This window comes from Drosophila innubila (assembly GCF_004354385.1).
Source record: "Drosophila innubila isolate TH190305 chromosome 2L unlocalized genomic scaffold, UK_Dinn_1.0 4_B_2L, whole genome shotgun sequence".
Classification (NCBI taxonomy): domain Eukaryota; kingdom Metazoa; phylum Arthropoda; class Insecta; order Diptera; family Drosophilidae; genus Drosophila; species Drosophila innubila.
The window spans coordinates 5,006,245-5,025,402 of record NW_022995372.1 but is presented as its reverse complement, the minus strand read 5'-3'; the positions used below and the strand labels follow the sequence as shown (position 1 = coordinate 5,025,402).

General features: G+C 34.8%; 2 protein-coding genes across 3 annotated transcripts; both read left to right on the top strand.

Annotated features, from left to right (window-relative positions):
* The first annotated feature begins 2,787 nt into the window (after positions 1-2,787).
* LOC117781628 (fibrinogen C domain-containing protein 1-like) lies at positions 2,788-3,894 on the top strand. The gene is made up of 2 exons (XM_034618414.1): positions 2,788-3,621; positions 3,691-3,894. The coding sequence occupies exons 1-2, from the start codon at positions 2,861-2,863 to the stop codon at positions 3,851-3,853; spliced, it is 924 nt and encodes a 307-aa protein (XP_034474305.1). The 5' UTR covers positions 2,788-2,860; the 3' UTR covers positions 3,854-3,894.
* A 206-nt stretch (positions 3,895-4,100) lies between these two features.
* On the top strand, positions 4,101-5,275 carry LOC117781627 (angiopoietin-related protein 7-like). Of its 2 annotated transcripts, none has more exons than XM_034618412.1 (2): positions 4,101-5,067; positions 5,138-5,275. In XM_034618412.1, the coding sequence occupies exons 1-2, from the start codon at positions 4,151-4,153 to the stop codon at positions 5,187-5,189; spliced, it is 969 nt and encodes a 322-aa protein (XP_034474303.1). In that variant the 5' UTR covers positions 4,101-4,150; the 3' UTR covers positions 5,190-5,275. The 2 variants fall into 2 exon arrangements, with proteins under 2 accessions (XP_034474303.1, XP_034474304.1); XM_034618413.1 differs by having other exon boundaries at positions 4,101-5,068; positions 5,148-5,275.
* The last annotated feature ends 13,883 nt before the right edge of the window (positions 5,276-19,158 follow it).

Sequence of the window (19,158 nt, the reverse complement as noted above, 5' to 3'; positions counted from 1 at the left end):
GGTTGAAAATACACATCGATTTTTGTTTCAGTTGAGGCGACAGCGTAAACTGAAAAATGAAATAAAAGTAATTTCAATTTGATTTTGAAAAACTCGTGAAGGTTATCAGCACATGACGCTTCCAGTGCCGATAAGGCGAAATCTTTTAAAACTGACAGTACCGAAAAAATACTAAATATATTGAGCTCATCTTGTCACTTGAGAATTGGGGGAACTGGCAACATCCAGCCTCAAATTTCAATTGAAGTGGCCCATTAAAAAACGGCCACACATAAGCAACAAAAAAAATGTATAAATATATAAAATGTGTTTTGTAACAATCTTTAAAGTGTATGCGATAAAGTTGCAATATTATTACAGCTACAGAAAATAATATATAAAATTATTGTAATTAAACTGAAGGCCACAACAGCTCAAAATCTGAGCAAGGGTTATTAAACTGTTGAGCATATATATGGGAAATGTAGAAAGAACGATTCACTTGAGGTTCTAAATCGAAAAAAAAAACTGTGCATACTTTCTTCTTTTAACAGAATCTACTTTCTGCTTTCTTATCAAAATTAATAAGAATAAATCGTTCTGCTAAAAACTTAGAAAATAAGAAAACTATGTTGTAATATTAACTTCATAAATAGAGAAATGTATAACTTAAGAATTGAGTCACTAGTATCATTATTTTTGTTCAATTACATGTTGCTCAGTGTACAGAGAGATTAAATTAAAATAAACGGCGGTTATATTCCGATTATTATTGTTGCCTTCAGTGTTACTTGTTTTGTTGAACAAAGTGCGTGTTTTACTGAGATTCAATATGAATCATCTAGTTTACAGAATATTATTTTATTCATTGCTTGTAGCAAGTCAAATTTCCATTGCTAGTTGCAAATTTTATTGTGGTTTTCATGCACATCAAAATCAGGCTCAACTTGTAGAAGCGCTGAGATCACAAATCCGCCAACAAGATGAACAGATAAATAAACTTTTGATATCCCAAGAAGATGCCAGAAAAGAGATAATTAAACAAAAGTCGGTGGATGTCAAGTTCGAGTTCATACAAAATGAATTAAATGATTTACCACACATATTAATGAAATTAAATGAACAATTTTGTAAGAAGTGCGATAATAACACTCTACAATTAATGCAACTTCAAGTCCAGACTGCGAACTCTATGGACAAGTTAAATACTATTGAGAATCATATTGCAAGGCAAATGGAATATGGTGATAAAGTAATACAAAATATAAATATCTTGAAAGCCAATATCAGCAAAAAAGATACTGAGATAATAGAACTGAAAGCTAAAGAAAGAGATAGTGCAGATGTTATAAGATTGCTAAGAAAAGAATTGTATGAATTGAAACAGCACTCAAGGAATGAAGAAATAAAATTTGGGGAAACGGAAAAACAACTGAACGTAAAGGCCGAAGAAATGCAAACCTTAAAAGATCAAAAACACAAACAGCATATCAAAGACTCGTCTTTTGAGGCAAATGTTTTGAATTTACGAAATCAAGAATCTAAGGATGTGCAACCCAATAATGTTCTGAGCAATGCACAGGTTGAAGAACCCGGTTGGACAGTTTTCAGAGACGCATAGATGGCAGTGTGAATTTCTATCGCAATTGGACGGAATATCGGTATGGTTTTGGCGACCAGAAATGCGAGTTCTTTCTGGGCTTAGAGCAACTGCATCGTATCACAAAGTCTGAGCCGCATGAGCTCTACATTCAGCTCGAAAGCTTTGACAATGAACAACGCTTTGCCCGATATGATAAGTTTGAGATAGGCAATGCGGATGAGGATTATTCTCTGAAATCTCTTGGGGAATATTCTGGGACGGCTGGAAATTCACTGCAGCACAATGTCAATCAGAGATTCAGTACTTATGATCATGATAGAGACTCTGATGACCGCAATTGTGCCGAGATTCTATCCGGTGCCTGGTGGTACTCCAGATGTGGATTAAGGTATATTAATCAAGTTAACAAATATTACACAATATATAATTTTGTATATACTTCTAGTAATTTAAATGGAAAATACCTTTTAGCGGATGTCGACTATGACAACTCAAACGATGGAATCTTCTGGGAGGAATGGCTAGGCTGGGAGTATTCATTAAAATCAGTTTTAATGATGATACGCCCTAAAAATATTATTCTTTAAAATGCAAACATTCATATATTATACAATGTGAACAATTTTATATTTACTTTTTTGAAATAAATAAAAATAAAGTTATTTTTACTGTAGCTTAGTGAAATTCCAAAAAAATGAAAGAAAAAAAACAATACACCTTTTTACTTATTTTTTAAGTAATGGGTATAAAACAATAACGTTATCAATATTTTAAGAACTGTTAACTGATTTCTAAATTATAGCTATTGCAAGCTGAACTAGCAAATACCCTGTGGCCAGTGAATTAATTAAATAAACATAAAAAAATATAAAAAAATGTTAAATGTAAATTTATAATTATTTTTATTTATTTAACTTCAGCTAATTTAGTCACAAAAAAAATAAACTTTTCCAACATTTGTAGCAATAATTGGGAAAACCCAATCAGATTAATAAATATTACAATAATATTTTATTTAGTACTTTTCTCTGAGGTTTTAGGGGGACAAACAAAAGTTTGACTCGGCTGTCCAAGAATATGCAGATATACATAATACCGTATACCAAAAAAATATTTCAAAATTACAGGGCAGAATTGATTATGTATATATGGTCTATATATTTAATAAAAACATCAGGCTCTAACACGCTGATTCTCATCAGTTCAATTAAATGTTTTGCTGTGTTCAGAGTGAAAACAGAATTATTGACACAAATCCATCGAATATATATTCTTAGAATGGAATTGTTAACGAAGCTTGTTGTTGTTTTGCTGTTGCTTGCGAGAGTCAATGCTGATGACATTGCAGACGAGGGAGGTTCAATGAGTTTTGAGAATCTACAGTCACGAATCAAAAACTATGAAGAAAACATAAAAAAGAACGAAGCAGAGATGCGAATACTGGAAAATGAAATCGCCGATGTTAATATGAAAATAAGCCATGAAAATGAGTTGAGGCAACTGAATAAAAACTCATATTTATCTGGCGTATTAAGATCAGCATTATTGGGAATATATCCAACATTGTGTCTGCCAAATGAAAGCGTTACAGGATTATATGATATAAAACTTAATGATGAATCTTTTGAAGTCGTCTGCGATGGGAAGATTGCCGGACCTGGCTGGATTGTGATCCAAAGACGCAGCGACGATAATTTAGATTTTAATCGAGGTTGGAAAGAGTACCAAAATGGTTTTGGTAATATCGGAGGAAGTTATTTCATAGGTCTCAAGAAATTACGCCAGCTGACTTCGTTTGTACCTCACGAGTTATATATACACCTTGAAAGTCTGAACGGAGAGACTCGGTTCGCCAATTACAATCATTTTAAGATTGAAGGTCAAAATTACAGATTAATATCCTTGGGTGATTATAACGGCACTGCTGGCGATGCATTTGCCGATTCTTTAGGAAACGATTTCCTGACCAACGAATACAATAGATATTTCTTTGGAAAAACTGGATGGTGGATTTCTTACGATCAAAGCGGAATTGGAAGGTGTGCTATCAATTGAAAACACTCCTTAACAAATAAATAAATTAACTCTATTTTTTACTCTGTTTTTAGCAATCTGAATGCAGCTTATAGCCAATGGCAGACCTGGCCCAAAGTTTTCAGATCTGTGCAAATGATGATACGACCCGTCATGAACAGCGTTCTAAGCAATTGTGAACCAAAACATGATAATTTTCTTGTTCAATTTTGGAAATGGTTAAAATATACATCTTGAAGATTTGCGAGCAACTAATAAAGTGTAATAATGATATTTTATTTCCTTTTTGTTATAGTTTTGATACGTTCACGTTTGTTTGTGGTTTATAAATTGAAATTAGCAAATATTCGAAGCGTTATATTGAATCTTATCAATAAACTCAGAGAGGTGACTATGTACATAATTGAGAGCATTTCTGAATATGCTGATAATACAGCTAAGTACTACGAATTGTTAGATTTAGACTCAGTTATATTTTGCTGTTTTCTGGGATACGTTTAAAAGCGGGAAGAGTTCGAATAAAACTTTAGAATAATGCAAAATTTTTGGACACTGTTGGTGGCATTGTTAATGTTGTGCAGCGAATCTCTGGCGCATTCAAGTGAAACAATCAGTGAATTGGAAAAGAAAATACAAGAAAATAATGTGAAACTACAAGATTTAGACTTAGAAATTGAAGAGAAACTCAAGAAAATTGATTTCAGTGTAGTTTCAACATCAAACAAAAAGAATCCCCAAGATGATTTTAATTTTGTAGTATCTCAAAAGAATACTGAACTACTTACGTGTTATTTGGAAACAGAAAGTTTGCAGTCTACAGTTGACATTCTTCAAAGTAAACTAACAAAATTAAATGAGACTTTTTCAAATTACTCAGCTGAAAAAAGCACAGAATTAAACCAACTTAAGTTTGAATATAGTAAAACAAAAGATGCTGCAGACAAATGTGAAAAAATGTATTCTGAGATTACGGCCAGAGGTTGTCTGCAGTTCCAAAACATGGATGGTATTCATGAAATCGACGTACCCAACTTTGGCCCACTATCAGTTAACTGTGAATCAGGCTGGACAGTTATAGTAAATTGGAGACATAATCGCCAATTCAATTTTGCTCGCAAGTGGAACGAATATAAAGCTGGTTTTGGATTCATTCGTAAAGAATTCTTTATAGGTCTCGAACATTTGCATCAAATGACCTCTTCACAGCCACATGAGCTTTACATCCAGTTTGAGAACCGTTGGCAAAATTTAAGATTTGCACAATATGATGATATTGTTATTGGTAACGAGATAGAGGGCTACAAGCTTAAATCGTTGGGTCAATACTCTGGCACTTTTAGAGACGTTCTTAACATCTCTATGAACAAAGAGTTTGCTTATATTTGGATGTATGGCTCATGGTTCGTTGATGAACATACTGGCGGTTGGTGGTCTGATATTATGAATTTATGGTAAAAAAAAACCTTATTAAAAATGTGGAAAATTATTTATTCTGTTATTCTTCTAATTTATTCCATTTAGGATGGATCCTAATCATTATAAGGCTACAAAAATGTTCATTCGCCCTAAATGAATACTTCGAACTATCTGAACTAAATGTAAGAATTAATTAAAAAATATTTTCAGACATTCATGTAAATAAATTCTGTAAGCAATATATTTGATATTATTCTTTGCAACTGATATAAACTAAAAACATTGTGTTTATTCTTATAATATTGTTGTATAATATTCTTTCCGTAAATTAATCGTATAACAACTTTATATACTCAAACAGTTTCTGATATTTCTTATGTGCTTTTTTAAATATAATTAATTTTACTTTACTAAAGAATGTGAGCGTTACAATAAAAGTAAAATATAGAAATTTTAATAAAACCTTTTTTTAAATTCAAAATTCATCAAATATTGGTCGTGTTATTATATTTTTGGGAATACTATCTCAGCTTCTTGTCTATCAAATGGGGTCAAGTTCAGGGTGATGAGTAAAACGAATTACGTTCTTATCGCAAATAAATCTTCAGAGCTTTAAAACCACCAAGACTCATATACATTTAACTTGTGAGCTATAAATGATACAAAAACACAAATAATACAAAACACAAACAGATCTTGACAAATGGCAAAAAATGCTATTAGATGAGGAAACAGTCCATGGAATTAGAAAAAATAGGGAAGAGACAAAACACAAACTGTAACAAATAGACAAAATTTAATTTTATTCTCTAGTCTATTTTGTTATTGTGTTGTGTTTTTTTATGACCAGACAATACAAGCCACACACGCAGCCTGCCCGTCTGCCCACTGCTCGTTGGATGAGATGAAAGACGATGGTACCATCATATCTAAAAGCGGCGACACTTGACAATGACTACGACGTGTGGTCCATTGGCTGTTGGGAGTCGGAGATAGGAGATCGGCGATCTGGGATCGGGGATCGGAGACAGAGAGTTGGGAGTTCAGCTCTGAGTTATGAAACACTTTCGGGGAGAAAGAACTGAGATGAGCACAACACAGACAGAGAAGAAAGAAAAAGTCGTGCAATAAATAAAATACTTCAGAGTGCACTTAAGATAAAAGTGGGGAGTCAAACCACAAGATGAAACGCAACCAAAAATGTGGGTCAAGTTGCGTTTTGAATTCAAGTTGTTGCTACAAAATTATTAAATCATATCACAGTAAACACTACGAGCTAAGCGACAGCTGTGAGTTTATCAACGTTTTCAATGTCAGACGAAATCAATAAATCTCATAGATAGGAATTACTTCCAGGTGATTAGTTGTCTGTGTGCTTGTATGTCCATGTCTTACACTCGACTGCATATTCTGGCCAAATTATGCACAAAAGGTAAATCCATAACATACGTTCTGGCATCCCTTTCCTGTTGCCAACTCTGGACGCACTTACGCCTGACTGAGTTTTTCACACGTTGCCATCATGCCGGCATTCAGGTTGGCAAAAATCATAAGGCAAATTACTTTGGGGTCACACGACATTGCTGGAGCTTGGGGTTAGCAGCCAAAAATAGCTGTCAATGGCCAATGCCAAAGTTTGTTGGCCACGTTTACCACACGCTTGCCAAGAGCAGCTAAAGCAACAATAATTTATAATTCAATGAGTTAAAGTTGAATGCAATCCGACATCAGAGGATTTCAGATAGCAGATTTTTACACTTAAAAAAAAACACATGATACATAATTAATACGAAAGAATCAAACCGAAACCAATAAAGGTTACGGTTTCGGCTCCGCTATGTTCCAAAACAACTATTTCGGTAAAGGGTTTTATTTCAGTTTTCTTCTTTCGGTTTCGGTATCAGTACCGGTACGTAACGGTACACCAAATCAATTTTGAAACATTTTACAATGATAAACTATCGTTTTATAAAAAATAATGACATCGAGGTAAATATCTTGATCCTGAGGAAAAACATTTTTTGAATGAATTAAATAAAATTTGAATGCAAAATGAATATTAATGCTAACCATAAACAAGATGACATTTCGCTTAAAAATCGGTAAAGTTTTGCCAAAGTTATGACAGTTCGAAGTTTCTCAAGCCTCTGACCTAGCAATTTTACAAGTCAAAATATTTCGTCATTTTGACATTTTTTTTTACAAGAAAATGAAAGGCGTCAGAATCAAGTTTAAAGTGTTGTTTTATATTAATAACGATATAAGGAGTTGATTAAGAGTAAAAACTTGAGATTTAAAATATTGAATTTTTAAAATTTCAAAGGGGGGACCCTTACCATCAACGTGAAACCATGGCTATGGTGTTCAAAAAATAATAAAATTTTCTAAATGAACAAAATTTAAATGCAGTATGAATTAAGAGACCGAATCATGATCGAAATGGCATTCCAAATGAAAATCGGGTCAGTTTTCTTCAAGTAATGATAGTTGGAAGTTTGTCAACTCTTTGACCTAGCAACTTTACCACAACCGTACCGGTTAGTTTCGGCTTGCGGTTTTGATACCGGTTACGGTGTTATTCCCTGCTTAGTACTCGTATTTAACAGAATATTTTGGCTTCCTTTAATACAAGGATAAAAAAGACTTCAGAAAGACTTAAAGAAAATAATTGACAAAATTCAATGAAATTGAGTAAAGTTTTCTTTTCGCGAAGGTGTCTTCTGTAAACCAAAAATAATTTTTAAAATAAAGATCTTTATTAAAATATTCATTTAATTCTCTTTTTCGCAAGACCTATGATGAATGTGTATGTTTTAAAAATATTTAAAATATGATATGTCATGATGTAAACATTAGAAGATCTTTGAAGATTCTTGATTATAATATGCCATAAATGGTAAAAGAGAATTCAGCTTTGCAAATTCATAAATAGTTCAAAATTTATTCCGCCAAAGTTAACATATTAATCAAACAAAGTAATTATAATACGAAAACTTAAAGTATTGTATACTTTATAAGTAAGTTTATTTTCGTTAAGTGTAGCGCAGTTTCTGACATACTCAAACACTCACTCACACACACATGCGTACATGTGTGTGTATGTGTGTGTGTGTGTGCTGCCCCGGGGGCGCATGCCACACAATTCACCTTGAAGGCAACTGAGAAGCGAAGATTAATTGCAGCAGCGTCTTTTGTTGCCGGCACTTATCTTGTTTCTCCCCTCCTCTCTCTCTCTCTCTCTCTCTCTGTCTCTGTCTCTGCCAGAGCAGACTATCAGCGCGATAAGGAATTTTATTCGCTGGTCAGACCCTAACTCAGGGATCTTAAAGTGTAGAGACGACTCAGGCAAAAGACGTAATTGCATTTTGTTTGGCATCTCATTTTAGTTACGGTCTGGCAACTGGCAACTGGCAACTTGGAGTTGCCTCTTGATGATGTGGATATTGTGCGCCTACGAGCATAGGTGTCGCCATGGCGATTAGGCAACCAGCAACAACAACAACAACAACAACCACAACAGCAACAATATAAGAAACTACTACAATGAGTGCCCACCATGAATCAAAACTAAGTTTACCAGAAGCAGCACAGATAGCAGAGAGAGAGAGAGAGGTAGAGAGAAAGAGAGAGAGAGAAGAATGTGTGACTGACTCGATTCGTTAACGCCGCCTTGACTGTCACAAGACTTTGAATAATGTGGCGCTCATTTGAATTATTGTTGTCGCCATACGACAACGACGACCCTCAAATGGCCATCAGCAGTTGGCCAAAAAGGCTTAGGCTTAGACTGTGCCCCTTTAACTAGAATTCAAGCACTGACAATTTGTCTTTCAGTCAAATAATCTAACCTTGCTAAGGCGTACCTTTGTGATAAGAACTGAACTAGATGAGTTGATAATGAGATGATGGGAAAGCAAAAGGCAGGTAAAATTAAGTAAACTGTGGAAGAGAATACCTGAAGAGTGGAAGACTGAGTCATAGAGTCTTTTAAGATTTTCAAATATTTAGAGAAGTGGTACATTGCAATTGCGTTCTTTGTTATTGTACATTATCTCTGAACAAATGTGCCTCTCTATTTTCAATCTTTAATTAACAAATTAACTAATTTGGGTGAATTTATTTATATTCTTTATTTAATAATTTAGCTATCATTTTCATTTGGTATGTTTGAAAGTAGGCAATCATTGTGTCTTTCGGAAATTCAAACTACTCTTAAGATATTTGCCGTATTTTTTTTTTTTAAGACCCTCCGAAATCCATTTAAGCTAAGTCAGGCAAGTTTTATTAAACCTATTCTTTGATTAATTTTGTTACTCGTGAGTGTTGCCATTTTGACTCTTGTTATCACTAATTAAAAAGTTCTGTATTTACCTTTTAATATTAAAGGCAAATCGAAATGTAGAACTAATTCATTCTCTACGTTTCCAATGTACAATAGTTGGATTATTGTTGAAAGATGCCACATTGACGGTATTTTACATTTTAACGGATTTTCACATGCCATGAAGTAGATCTAAACCTTTGGTATTCTTCTGCTAACTAGATTTGAATGCTTGGTCATTTCTTTTGGGCCCAATCTTACACTTGATGATTAAGCGGCGCCTCGAAATGTTCACCTGTTTTGGGCTTTTGGTACATAAAATAAATGGATTTTATAATTTGTTTGTATCGCTGGATCGAACCTTTTGAGTGGCGCCTCCGCCTCCATGTTAAATCCTCTTTCCATATTTTTTTTTTTTTTTTTTTTGGTTTTACGAATGGAACGCGCTACTCGAGTTGATTTTGGATGATGGGTTGGGGCTATACTTTGTAGAGTGAAAGTAATTTTTGGTATTTTTATGATAGAGGGAAAAAGAGACAGGGGAAGCGACAGAAAGAGAGTGATAGAGAGAGGGGAGGTAGAGAAATGCCATTAAGACTGCATTCTTCTTAGTGAGTTGCTTGTCAAACATTTTTTTGACTGGGTGTTGAAAGCTCTTTGGCTCTAAAGAGCATTCAGCACTTTACACCGAATTGCTCAATTCCCTCTCTCTCTCTCTCTGTCTCTCTCTCTCTTATTCACATTCTTTGCCTTGACGAAAAACGATTAAAATAATTGCCTCGCGTCGACTTCATTTTGTGTAAAAGCCATTTGCATCTGATTTATTGCATTATAAATTGTGCGCATGCCTAAGTAGCTACGATTTTGACAAAAATTTAGAAAGTTGTCGTCATCTAGAGAAGCCGCCATATAAACGAGACAATACAGTACCGAAGCTCTCCGCATTTTATTGATGTCGCACTCATAAATTATGCCTAATGAGCCGGCATTGCCACAGCGCCTTCAGAGAGTTTACTGTATTACCACAGTTCCTCAACTTTGGTAATGGTATGAAATTATAATTGAAATGGAATGTGCAATGAAGCGTAGCTCTAATGCAAAACCTAAATCCGCTATTTATCAAATACGAATTGTCAAAAGTGAAATAATTATAACACGAGTTTCTAAAAATTAATTAAATAGTTCATCTACTTAAAAGAAAAAGACTTTTGAACACGCTTTAGGATTGAATTAAGTTAAATTTTAGTAGAAGAACAAAAATCTATATTTGGTTCTAATTAATTGATTATTGATTGGTTTAAGATCTGATTTAAATTATGAGATTTAAGCTCTAAAGAAATATCCGTTTGATAAAAATCGGTGTACATTTCTTTTTGGCGAAACGAGATTAGTGATATAAATTCTAAATTATATTGAATAATTTTTATTGTCAATCTTAAACTTGGGTTTTAGTTGTTAAGTTATTTACATACATAATTATATTAATTTTATTGGAATAAAAACTGTCTACAACTAAATAGTCCAATAACTACTACAAAAACTTGTTAGAGATAAAAATTAAATCAAAATGAATTGAACAATTTATATCTAAATAAATTTCACTGCTTCTTTCCCAACTTGCAATAATTAGGGGGAAAAAAAAACTATATTGCACTTCAGCACATAAATGGGTGTCTTTTTGTATACTTAGGAAAACAATCTATTTGCTTATCATTGTGTTCCATTTTCAGCTGTTCATTAGAATATATTTGTTGCACCTCTTGGCTCGTTTGTTCCGCCTTTCATATCTCAAAAGGTAAACAGTTCCTAATTTCCAGCACTTTTGTCACCTGCCCACGCAATTTGCGAGTAAACGCTAGAAATGTTCTCTGTCTCTCTCTGTATTTCTGTCTCTTTCACTTTGCGGGTTTTACATTCGTTTCGATTTTACAGTTCTGCAATTACAAATTGTCATATCACTGACTGATAAATCCCTTTCTGTCCGCTTTGCCAGATGACAGTGTAAATTTCCTATCGCTTCTCGCAAATATTTACCAAAAACTGATCAAAAGCCGAGCACCGCCCCAGGGCAGAGGGGATGGAGAAAGGGATGGAGAAAGGGATGGAGAAAGGGAAAGGGCAACGCGTGCCAAGTTCTCTTGTTATTAATCAAAAGCACACAATTTTTTAATGACGTTGAATGTTGTTATTGTTGCTGCTGCTGCTGCTGTTGTTGTTGTTGTTGTCTTTGCACGGTTGCGATAATATTTGGATTAGTTCAAGTCAATTGCATCTTGGCCAGAAGTTGTACTGAGACCTTGGCGAGTGGCGCGTGCAACATCGCACTGTCGCTGCAATGAGACGAATCTAATGTTGCACACGTGGCCTGAATGGACCCTGCAACTCCCCCGCTGGGTGGTGGGTGCTCCAAGATAGCCGACCCACCTCCAACCACCCAAGTTAAATGTTGTGTTAAGATTAGCAATGGCCAAACGCCAGAAAAGCGGCTTATCGACTGAATGGGGGAACCTGGCAAGGGTTCAGCTTTGAATTCAGGTTTGGTTTGGACTTCTTGTTCGAACTCGAGTTCGGGTTGCGGTTTCTAATCATTCAACTACGTGCACGGCATTACAAATACTGAAAGCGAATGGCATGCGGGCGACATTATCGGCAAACAAACTCAACAAGCTAAAATATTTCCTCCTTTTTCTCTACACTTTTCTTTATTTTTTTGGCTATGCTCCTTGACTGCCTAATGACACCGCCAGGAAGTGGGAAAGGCGCAGGTGCTGTGCCCCAAGCTGTGCCATAAAATATGCTCACACTATGCCTAATTTATAGCCTACCATATCCATCTGACAAACTCATGAAATTGAGTAAACTCGGCGCTAAATGATACACAAACTTCAAGACAACCTTATCGGAGGTACCTTTAAGTTTCGTTTCGGACAGTGTAGGGTATTTAACACCTTGAAAACGTTGTGTGTGGTAGTCAATAAATGCTGAGATAACACTGGATGAGCTAATCGGTTAAAGAAGATTTACTTTGATCATGGTAGATTACTATGTAATAGCTGTTGAGAAAAGGACAAGTAAAAGAGGAGTTGGAAAGTTACATATCAAATATTTAAATGAACAAGAGAATGAAAATAATGAAAATTAAAAAAAAATACCCAAATGTCTTTAGGAGTAAATTTTGGATGATGATCACTTTATAAACCGTTTGCTATACTTTGATATTTATCAATAACTCAAAAAAGGCCAAAATACGAAAACATAATTATCATATTTAAATATTTCTAATTTAGGAGCAAATCCATAGAATTAAATATTGCAAATTGTATATGAAAATATATTTTTTAATGCAACGAAATTGGTCTGCGCCTTCAAAACTCTGTTCGTCTGTCAGGCACACACGCACAAACACACACTCACACACTCACAAACTGAACTGTCCTGTGGGCAAATTGAATGGCAAATTTGTCTGCACACAGCAAAAACTTTTTAATTGAAAAACAATTTTTTGCAATTTCTTGATCAATTTTTTGGTTATTTCAGCTGGAGAGAGGCAAGAGGGGAAGTTGTGGAAGGAGAGGAAAGCGGAGGAAGGCAATTCATTTTGACTTGCAGTGCGCTTTTTTGGACATTTCAAGTTTCATAAATGTTCAGTTTTATTTTTGCTTTATTCCCATGATTCGTGTAACTAGTTTCTGTAACTTGAGTGGAGATTGAAAGGGGAAGGGAGCATTGAGGTGGTTGTAGTGGTGCCTTTCGGGTGGCTGAAGTGGTGTAGTGAAGCGTCGGCCATTTATTGACTTGACTTCCGTGCGTATGTCGCAATTTCCGGTTTACGGCAAACGAAATAAAAGCGTAATTTAATGCCGCATGGAACGGAATGATTGCAATTGGTGGTGATGGTGGTGCTGTTTCTCCTGGTCCACGCATCACTTTACTCTTTAATTGAAATCATAAGATTTGCTACTTTATGCACTAGTCAAGAGGCTGCAATTAAGAGAAAAGACGTCAGAGATCTGACAACTTTATTGAATTCTATTATAATTTTCACACTTTGCTGTGAGTTGTGTGTTGAGTGCTCAGTTTCACGTTTGAGTTTGAGTTCTTCGAGGGTTTGAGTGTTTGAGTGTATTCATTTTGCATGCAAATACCTTTAGTCATATTAGTCGTTTTTATGGCGCTTCGTTGATAAGCAGGACGCACTGAAAGGCGTCAATGTTAAGCCACTTGCTGAGTGTTCAGCGAGGGCTGCCTGTAAAGTAACTATAAAATTTGGGTTTTACAAAAAAAGCTCTTAACATTAATTAGTCAATTAGATTTTGTAGAAAAGACAAAATTCACCATTTAAATTAAAAATTTAATCTAACCATATCAAGAACTTTTTTCAGAAAAACTCATTATAGAAACATCTTTCATTAAATAAGAAAAAAATAAAGCTGAGGCCAATTTTATTTTCACATTTTCTCTTTAAATACGTTCTAAATAATAAGTATAGAAAAATTTTCTACTGATTCTATGAATGGTATCTACCCCTTTTTGCGAAATGATCGTAAGCGGAAAAAAATTAATTTATTAGGAAACTTTTTTTTTATTTTTTGGATTGACTAGCTAAGGATTTTGGAACCATTTTTAATCAAAAACTGAATTTCTGAAAGAATGTCGCTTACGATAATTTATTGAAACCTTATTTATAAATTGAATTTTAAGCTTTTTTATAATCATACTTTTCTTAAGCTCTGAAAACTCTTCTTGTGTTATTTTAAAACATTTCTGAACGATCTTCGTTGCAAAATTTTCCAATATTTCTTAAATAAAGCTTAAAGGAAAACTTGAGTTTCTAATTTTAGTCGCAATTTGTTAGCAAATTTTCTGCAACACTTTAATCAGTTACTTTTTAAGTACCCCTCGCTAAGCCATTGGCTATGCGTGTGCAGCTGACCAATTGGATAGACGCACACCTGCCGCTGCTGCTGTGCCACTGAGCCACTAAAGTCACCTGGTTTACGACGCGGTGAAACTGCGGGCGCTCCATTTGCACTTTTTGCTGCGGGTTAAGCTCCCTCTTCCTCTTCCTCTCCGGCTCCCGCTCACTTTAACTGTCTCGTCTCATAGCTGGGCATTAGCATTAAAGCGGATCAGTCAGTCGACAGCAAGTTTATAGTTGCCGCCTCTCACAAATGCCTCGACGATAAGCCGCAACCAAAGCCGACCCGACGGGTTCAACAAACCAAACAATGGACCAACCGCTGGCGTCACTTAATTGAATTACCATTGACCAGAGATCCCAGATCCGAGATGCATTCTCGCCTCACATTCATCGCATATCGGATGCCAATGAAAAAAAAGGCCAGACGCCAATCATGCGAAAATAGTTGAAAAGTCATTCAATTGCTGACACATTAGCGCATAATTTGCCAATCCAGACTGCCTCTATTGCTCCTCCCATTCCAATCTACAGTGTCGACTGCAACTTCGTCTGCGCTCTCAATTAACCGCTTCGGTTAGAAGAGAAATTAACTCGATTGCGCGTTAATTAGAAGCGCTGCGTTTAATGAACTCTGTGCGACCCAGCATCCGTATGTGTGAGTGTGTGTGGTTGTGTGTGAGTGTGTGGGGGTGTGTGCGGAGATTTTTTTACAGTTTTTAGGCCTAACCACAATTGGTCAACTGTGGTCTGGTCATCAACATCGTCATCAGTCATGCAGCGGGGTCATGTGAGAGATTACATGTTGTCATTCATTAGAACCATCCATTATAACCACAATTATGTCTCTGGTATTTCAGAAGCGTAACATGAGCTTAGCAGAATGTTAAGTCTAAAGAATGTTAAGAAACCGATACTAACAGTGTGACGATAACAGAACAGTGTATAGAGTATTAACAGTGTGACAATAACAGAATAGAAATTGTGATATTGTCAGTGTGACGATAACAGAATACATACTTCAGTTTAATATTCTGAATTTGAGAAAATGTTACAAAAATATTTACTTTGAAACAGTGATGGTTAATTATACAAACTGAAGAAATTAATGAAATTAATTAATTTCAGACTTTAATGACTTTAATTAATAACAAAATTTAAAAATAGCGAAAAGTTCTAGTTTGTAATTAAACTCAACTATTCTTTAATAAACAAATAAAATTAATAAAAGCGAAAATTGGCATTGTGCACTGTGAGCAAAAGGGTGAGCTTCTTTGTACATAAAATTACTTTTGCGCAGTGCCGAATGCCAATTTTCGCGTTTTTTTTATTAATTTATATTTTATTAAAATTTAGATTAAACTGAATTTTGTCGTCAAAATTGTATATCAGAAATTTTGGGGCTAGAAATTGCTTTCGTCACTAGACTTTTACCTCGTGTAGAGGTTTTTTTTGTGGGATATCAGAAATTTTGCAATTGCTTTTGCTTTTGACATTGTAACTTTATCATTAATGCAGGCAAATAGTAAAATATATAAATTTAGTTGTTCAACGTATTTCATATTTTAAAAAAAATTGTTCTTTAATTATAAACAAAAACTAGGGGGCTCCGCACCCTGCTCGCTTTGCTCGCGTTGCTACAGCCGAGCATACTCTACTGTTGGAGACCCCGTACTTACTATGAAAAAAAAAAGTTTTTCATACTAAGACTTGGATTTCGCCCGATCGGTGCTATGACAGCTATATGATATAGTTGCCGTTTAGCCGATTAGAACCAACTTTGGTCAGAATATATAAGTCTAATTTAAATGCATATTCTATTAGTTTGGTTACGATATCTCGTAAAACAAAAAAGTTTTTCATACCAAGGCTTAATATTGGACCGATTGACTATATGATATAGTGGTCCGAAAACAACTTACTTCGGTCAGGATTTTTAAAACTGACTTAAATGCAAATGCTATCAATTTGGTTAAAATATCTCACTAAACAAACAAGTTTTTCATACTAAAACCTAATTTTGACCCGATCGGTCCTATGACAGCTATATGATATAGTAGTCCGATTTGAACCAACTTCGGTCAGGATATATAAAACCAAGTTAAATGCATATTGTATCAGATTGGTGGAGATATCTCATAAAACCAAAAAGTTTTTCGTACTAAAACATGATTTTCGACCGGTAGAAAAATGTATTTATTCACTTAACAGGTAATATCTTCCAAACCCCTCAACCAAAAAAGCTCGAAATTGTACGTTTTACAACATAATAAAATTTAACAGAAATCGTTAGAGCCGTTTTGTCAAAAATCCCAAAAATGTAAGCTTAAAAACATAATATCACCTGTAAAATGTTACCTGAATACTTTAGAAAAAAAGTTTTAAGGTACGCATAAAAGCCCTCAAACATACCTTTCCAATGATATATAGAACATATCTGTAGCTTCTATGGTTTGGAAACTGTTGGAGTTTCAATTTTAGCGGGAAACTAGCGGGAAATTGAAAAAGTCGTAAAACAAACATTTCTAGATTTTCAAAGAGGAATAAATTCCCATCATTACATCTTAGCTTTATTAGCGCTTTGATACAAACAGACAAACAGACAAACAAAGAAACTAACTTTTCATTTCATTTTGAAAAGTCCACTAAAAATTTCAAATTTATTTATCTTTTGAACCAGTTAACGGATTTTGGTCATCGAGGTATCAATCGACGCGTATTTTTGATAAAAATTTTTAAAAAATAAATAATTTTACCAAAAAGCCCCAACGGCTCCACAAGCTGAGATCATACAAATTTTTCCCCTCCCACTTACACCCCGTATCTCATGGCCCAGGTTAATTAGAAAAAGTTTTAGTATGCAATTTTGTAAGTTAGGACTAAACCTTTCGATCGGTATATAACTCGATCTGATCGGACAGTCGTAGCAAATTTTCCAACTTAGCTGTATATATAGTTAGTCGCCTTTCGCACCTTCGTGCTGCTTTCGTCACTAACGCGAACTGCCGTCCGCAGTGATAGATTATAACATAAAAAGTCTATCTTCATAGAAATAATTTCAGTTAACAGTAGCTATTTAAATATGTAAAAGATAGATTATTACACAAAAAATGGAACTGACTCTTAATGATTGTAAATTATGACATTTGACTTCATTTATAATCCTACAATACGAGTTTTGCAATTTTATTAAGCTGGTTGTGTATTTATTTATGTCGATTAAGTCCCACTTAAGAACCAAACTGGTTTAAAAACTTCAAGCTAAATTGTTTTATGGACATACAGTGACATTTGAGATGTGCTGAACGGTAGATTGAGCTAAATTGAAGCTAAAGTTATAAAAAATAAATTATTTTTATACTTTACATGGAAGAATTGACATAAATTTGTGAAAATTATTGTTGAACTCAATTCAAGTATTTATAGATCACTTGCTACTCTATGCCAATATTCAATTGTCAGTTTAGCTATAGAAATGTATTCATGAGATACTCGAGAATCGCAGCACGCGTTCGATTCCCTCACGGGCCATTGAGTGTGCAAATAAATGCGCTTAATTAATTGCATTTTTGCACTTTCGAGTGGTGGCCCAAACCTCAAAAATAACACCGCCTACCATCGATGCAGAGAGTCCATCTCTTTCACTCTCTCTCTCTCTCTCTCTCTCTATCTGAGTGATTTCCAACATGCATCAATAAACTCAATTAAACGTAAACGAGAAGCGCTTCAAATCAAATGCACAGCAGCTGCAAAGTGAACAGCTTCCTTCCAGCTTCCTCTTGCGAGGGAGTAAGTAATAATAATGATGAGGATTTACTACTATTGATACCCTGTAGGCAGAGGAATTTAAGAATAGGATGTGAACCAAACAGAAATGCAAAAAATGGAAAGATCTTCTTCTAAAAAAAAAATCGGTTGAGTTTTGACAAAGTTATGAGAGTTTGAAGTTTTTGAAAAAGTGTAAAGGGGCAAATCAAGGAAAAGTACGGATAAAATAGACAGTGATAAGGAAAAAAATATAATTTTTACAATAGATAATATTTTGATGCAGAATAAAAGAAGAGCCCCAAAAATGATCAAACTGATATTCCGCATGAAAATCAGTCAAGTTTTAGCAAAGTTGTGGGATTTGGAAATTAATGAGTAAGTGTGTCAAAGGGCAAGTCAAGGGAAAGTACGGATAACATAGACAGTGACAGGGGAAAAACCGAATTTTGTAAATAAATAAAATTTTGTTGCAGAATGAATTAAGAGGCCAAATAATGACCAAAGTGGTATTCCGCATGAAAATCGGTTGAGTTTTTCTTACTTTTTCTTCATAACCTTTCTATTTGGCTTTATAGAAATATGCTATCTTCTTGCTTTTCCACAAATTTGTATTTAAATATTTTATATAGCTATTCTGAATATTTCATAACTATCCGTCAACTAAGAAAATAAGGTTTCGAATTAGCTTCCTTAGCAGAGTCAAGAGTTCTGAGTTTTTATAGGGCATAATTTAGTGTAGCTTTATCGATTTACAATTTACACTTTTTCATATTTTCTTTTAGCAAAAGTCTTGGCCATGTCAGGGCATTAGTTGGTTGTCGTGGGGACTTCTAGGAAGCTGGGGATTTGCCAAAGGGAAAAGATAAACTCAGGTGCCAGGTGTCTGGGGCATGTTGGATCGTTGTGGGCGTCTTAACTTGTTTGGCATTAGCTGCCACTCTTTTTAGACCCCGTACTTAAAAAAAGTACAGGGGTCTATTGGGTTTGTTTTACCGAATATGTGCGTAACAGGTAGAAGGAGGCGTGGCAGACCCTATAAAGTATATATATTCTTGATCAGCATCAATAGTCGAGTCGATATAGCAATGTCCGTCTGTCTGTCTGTCCGTCTGTCTGTCT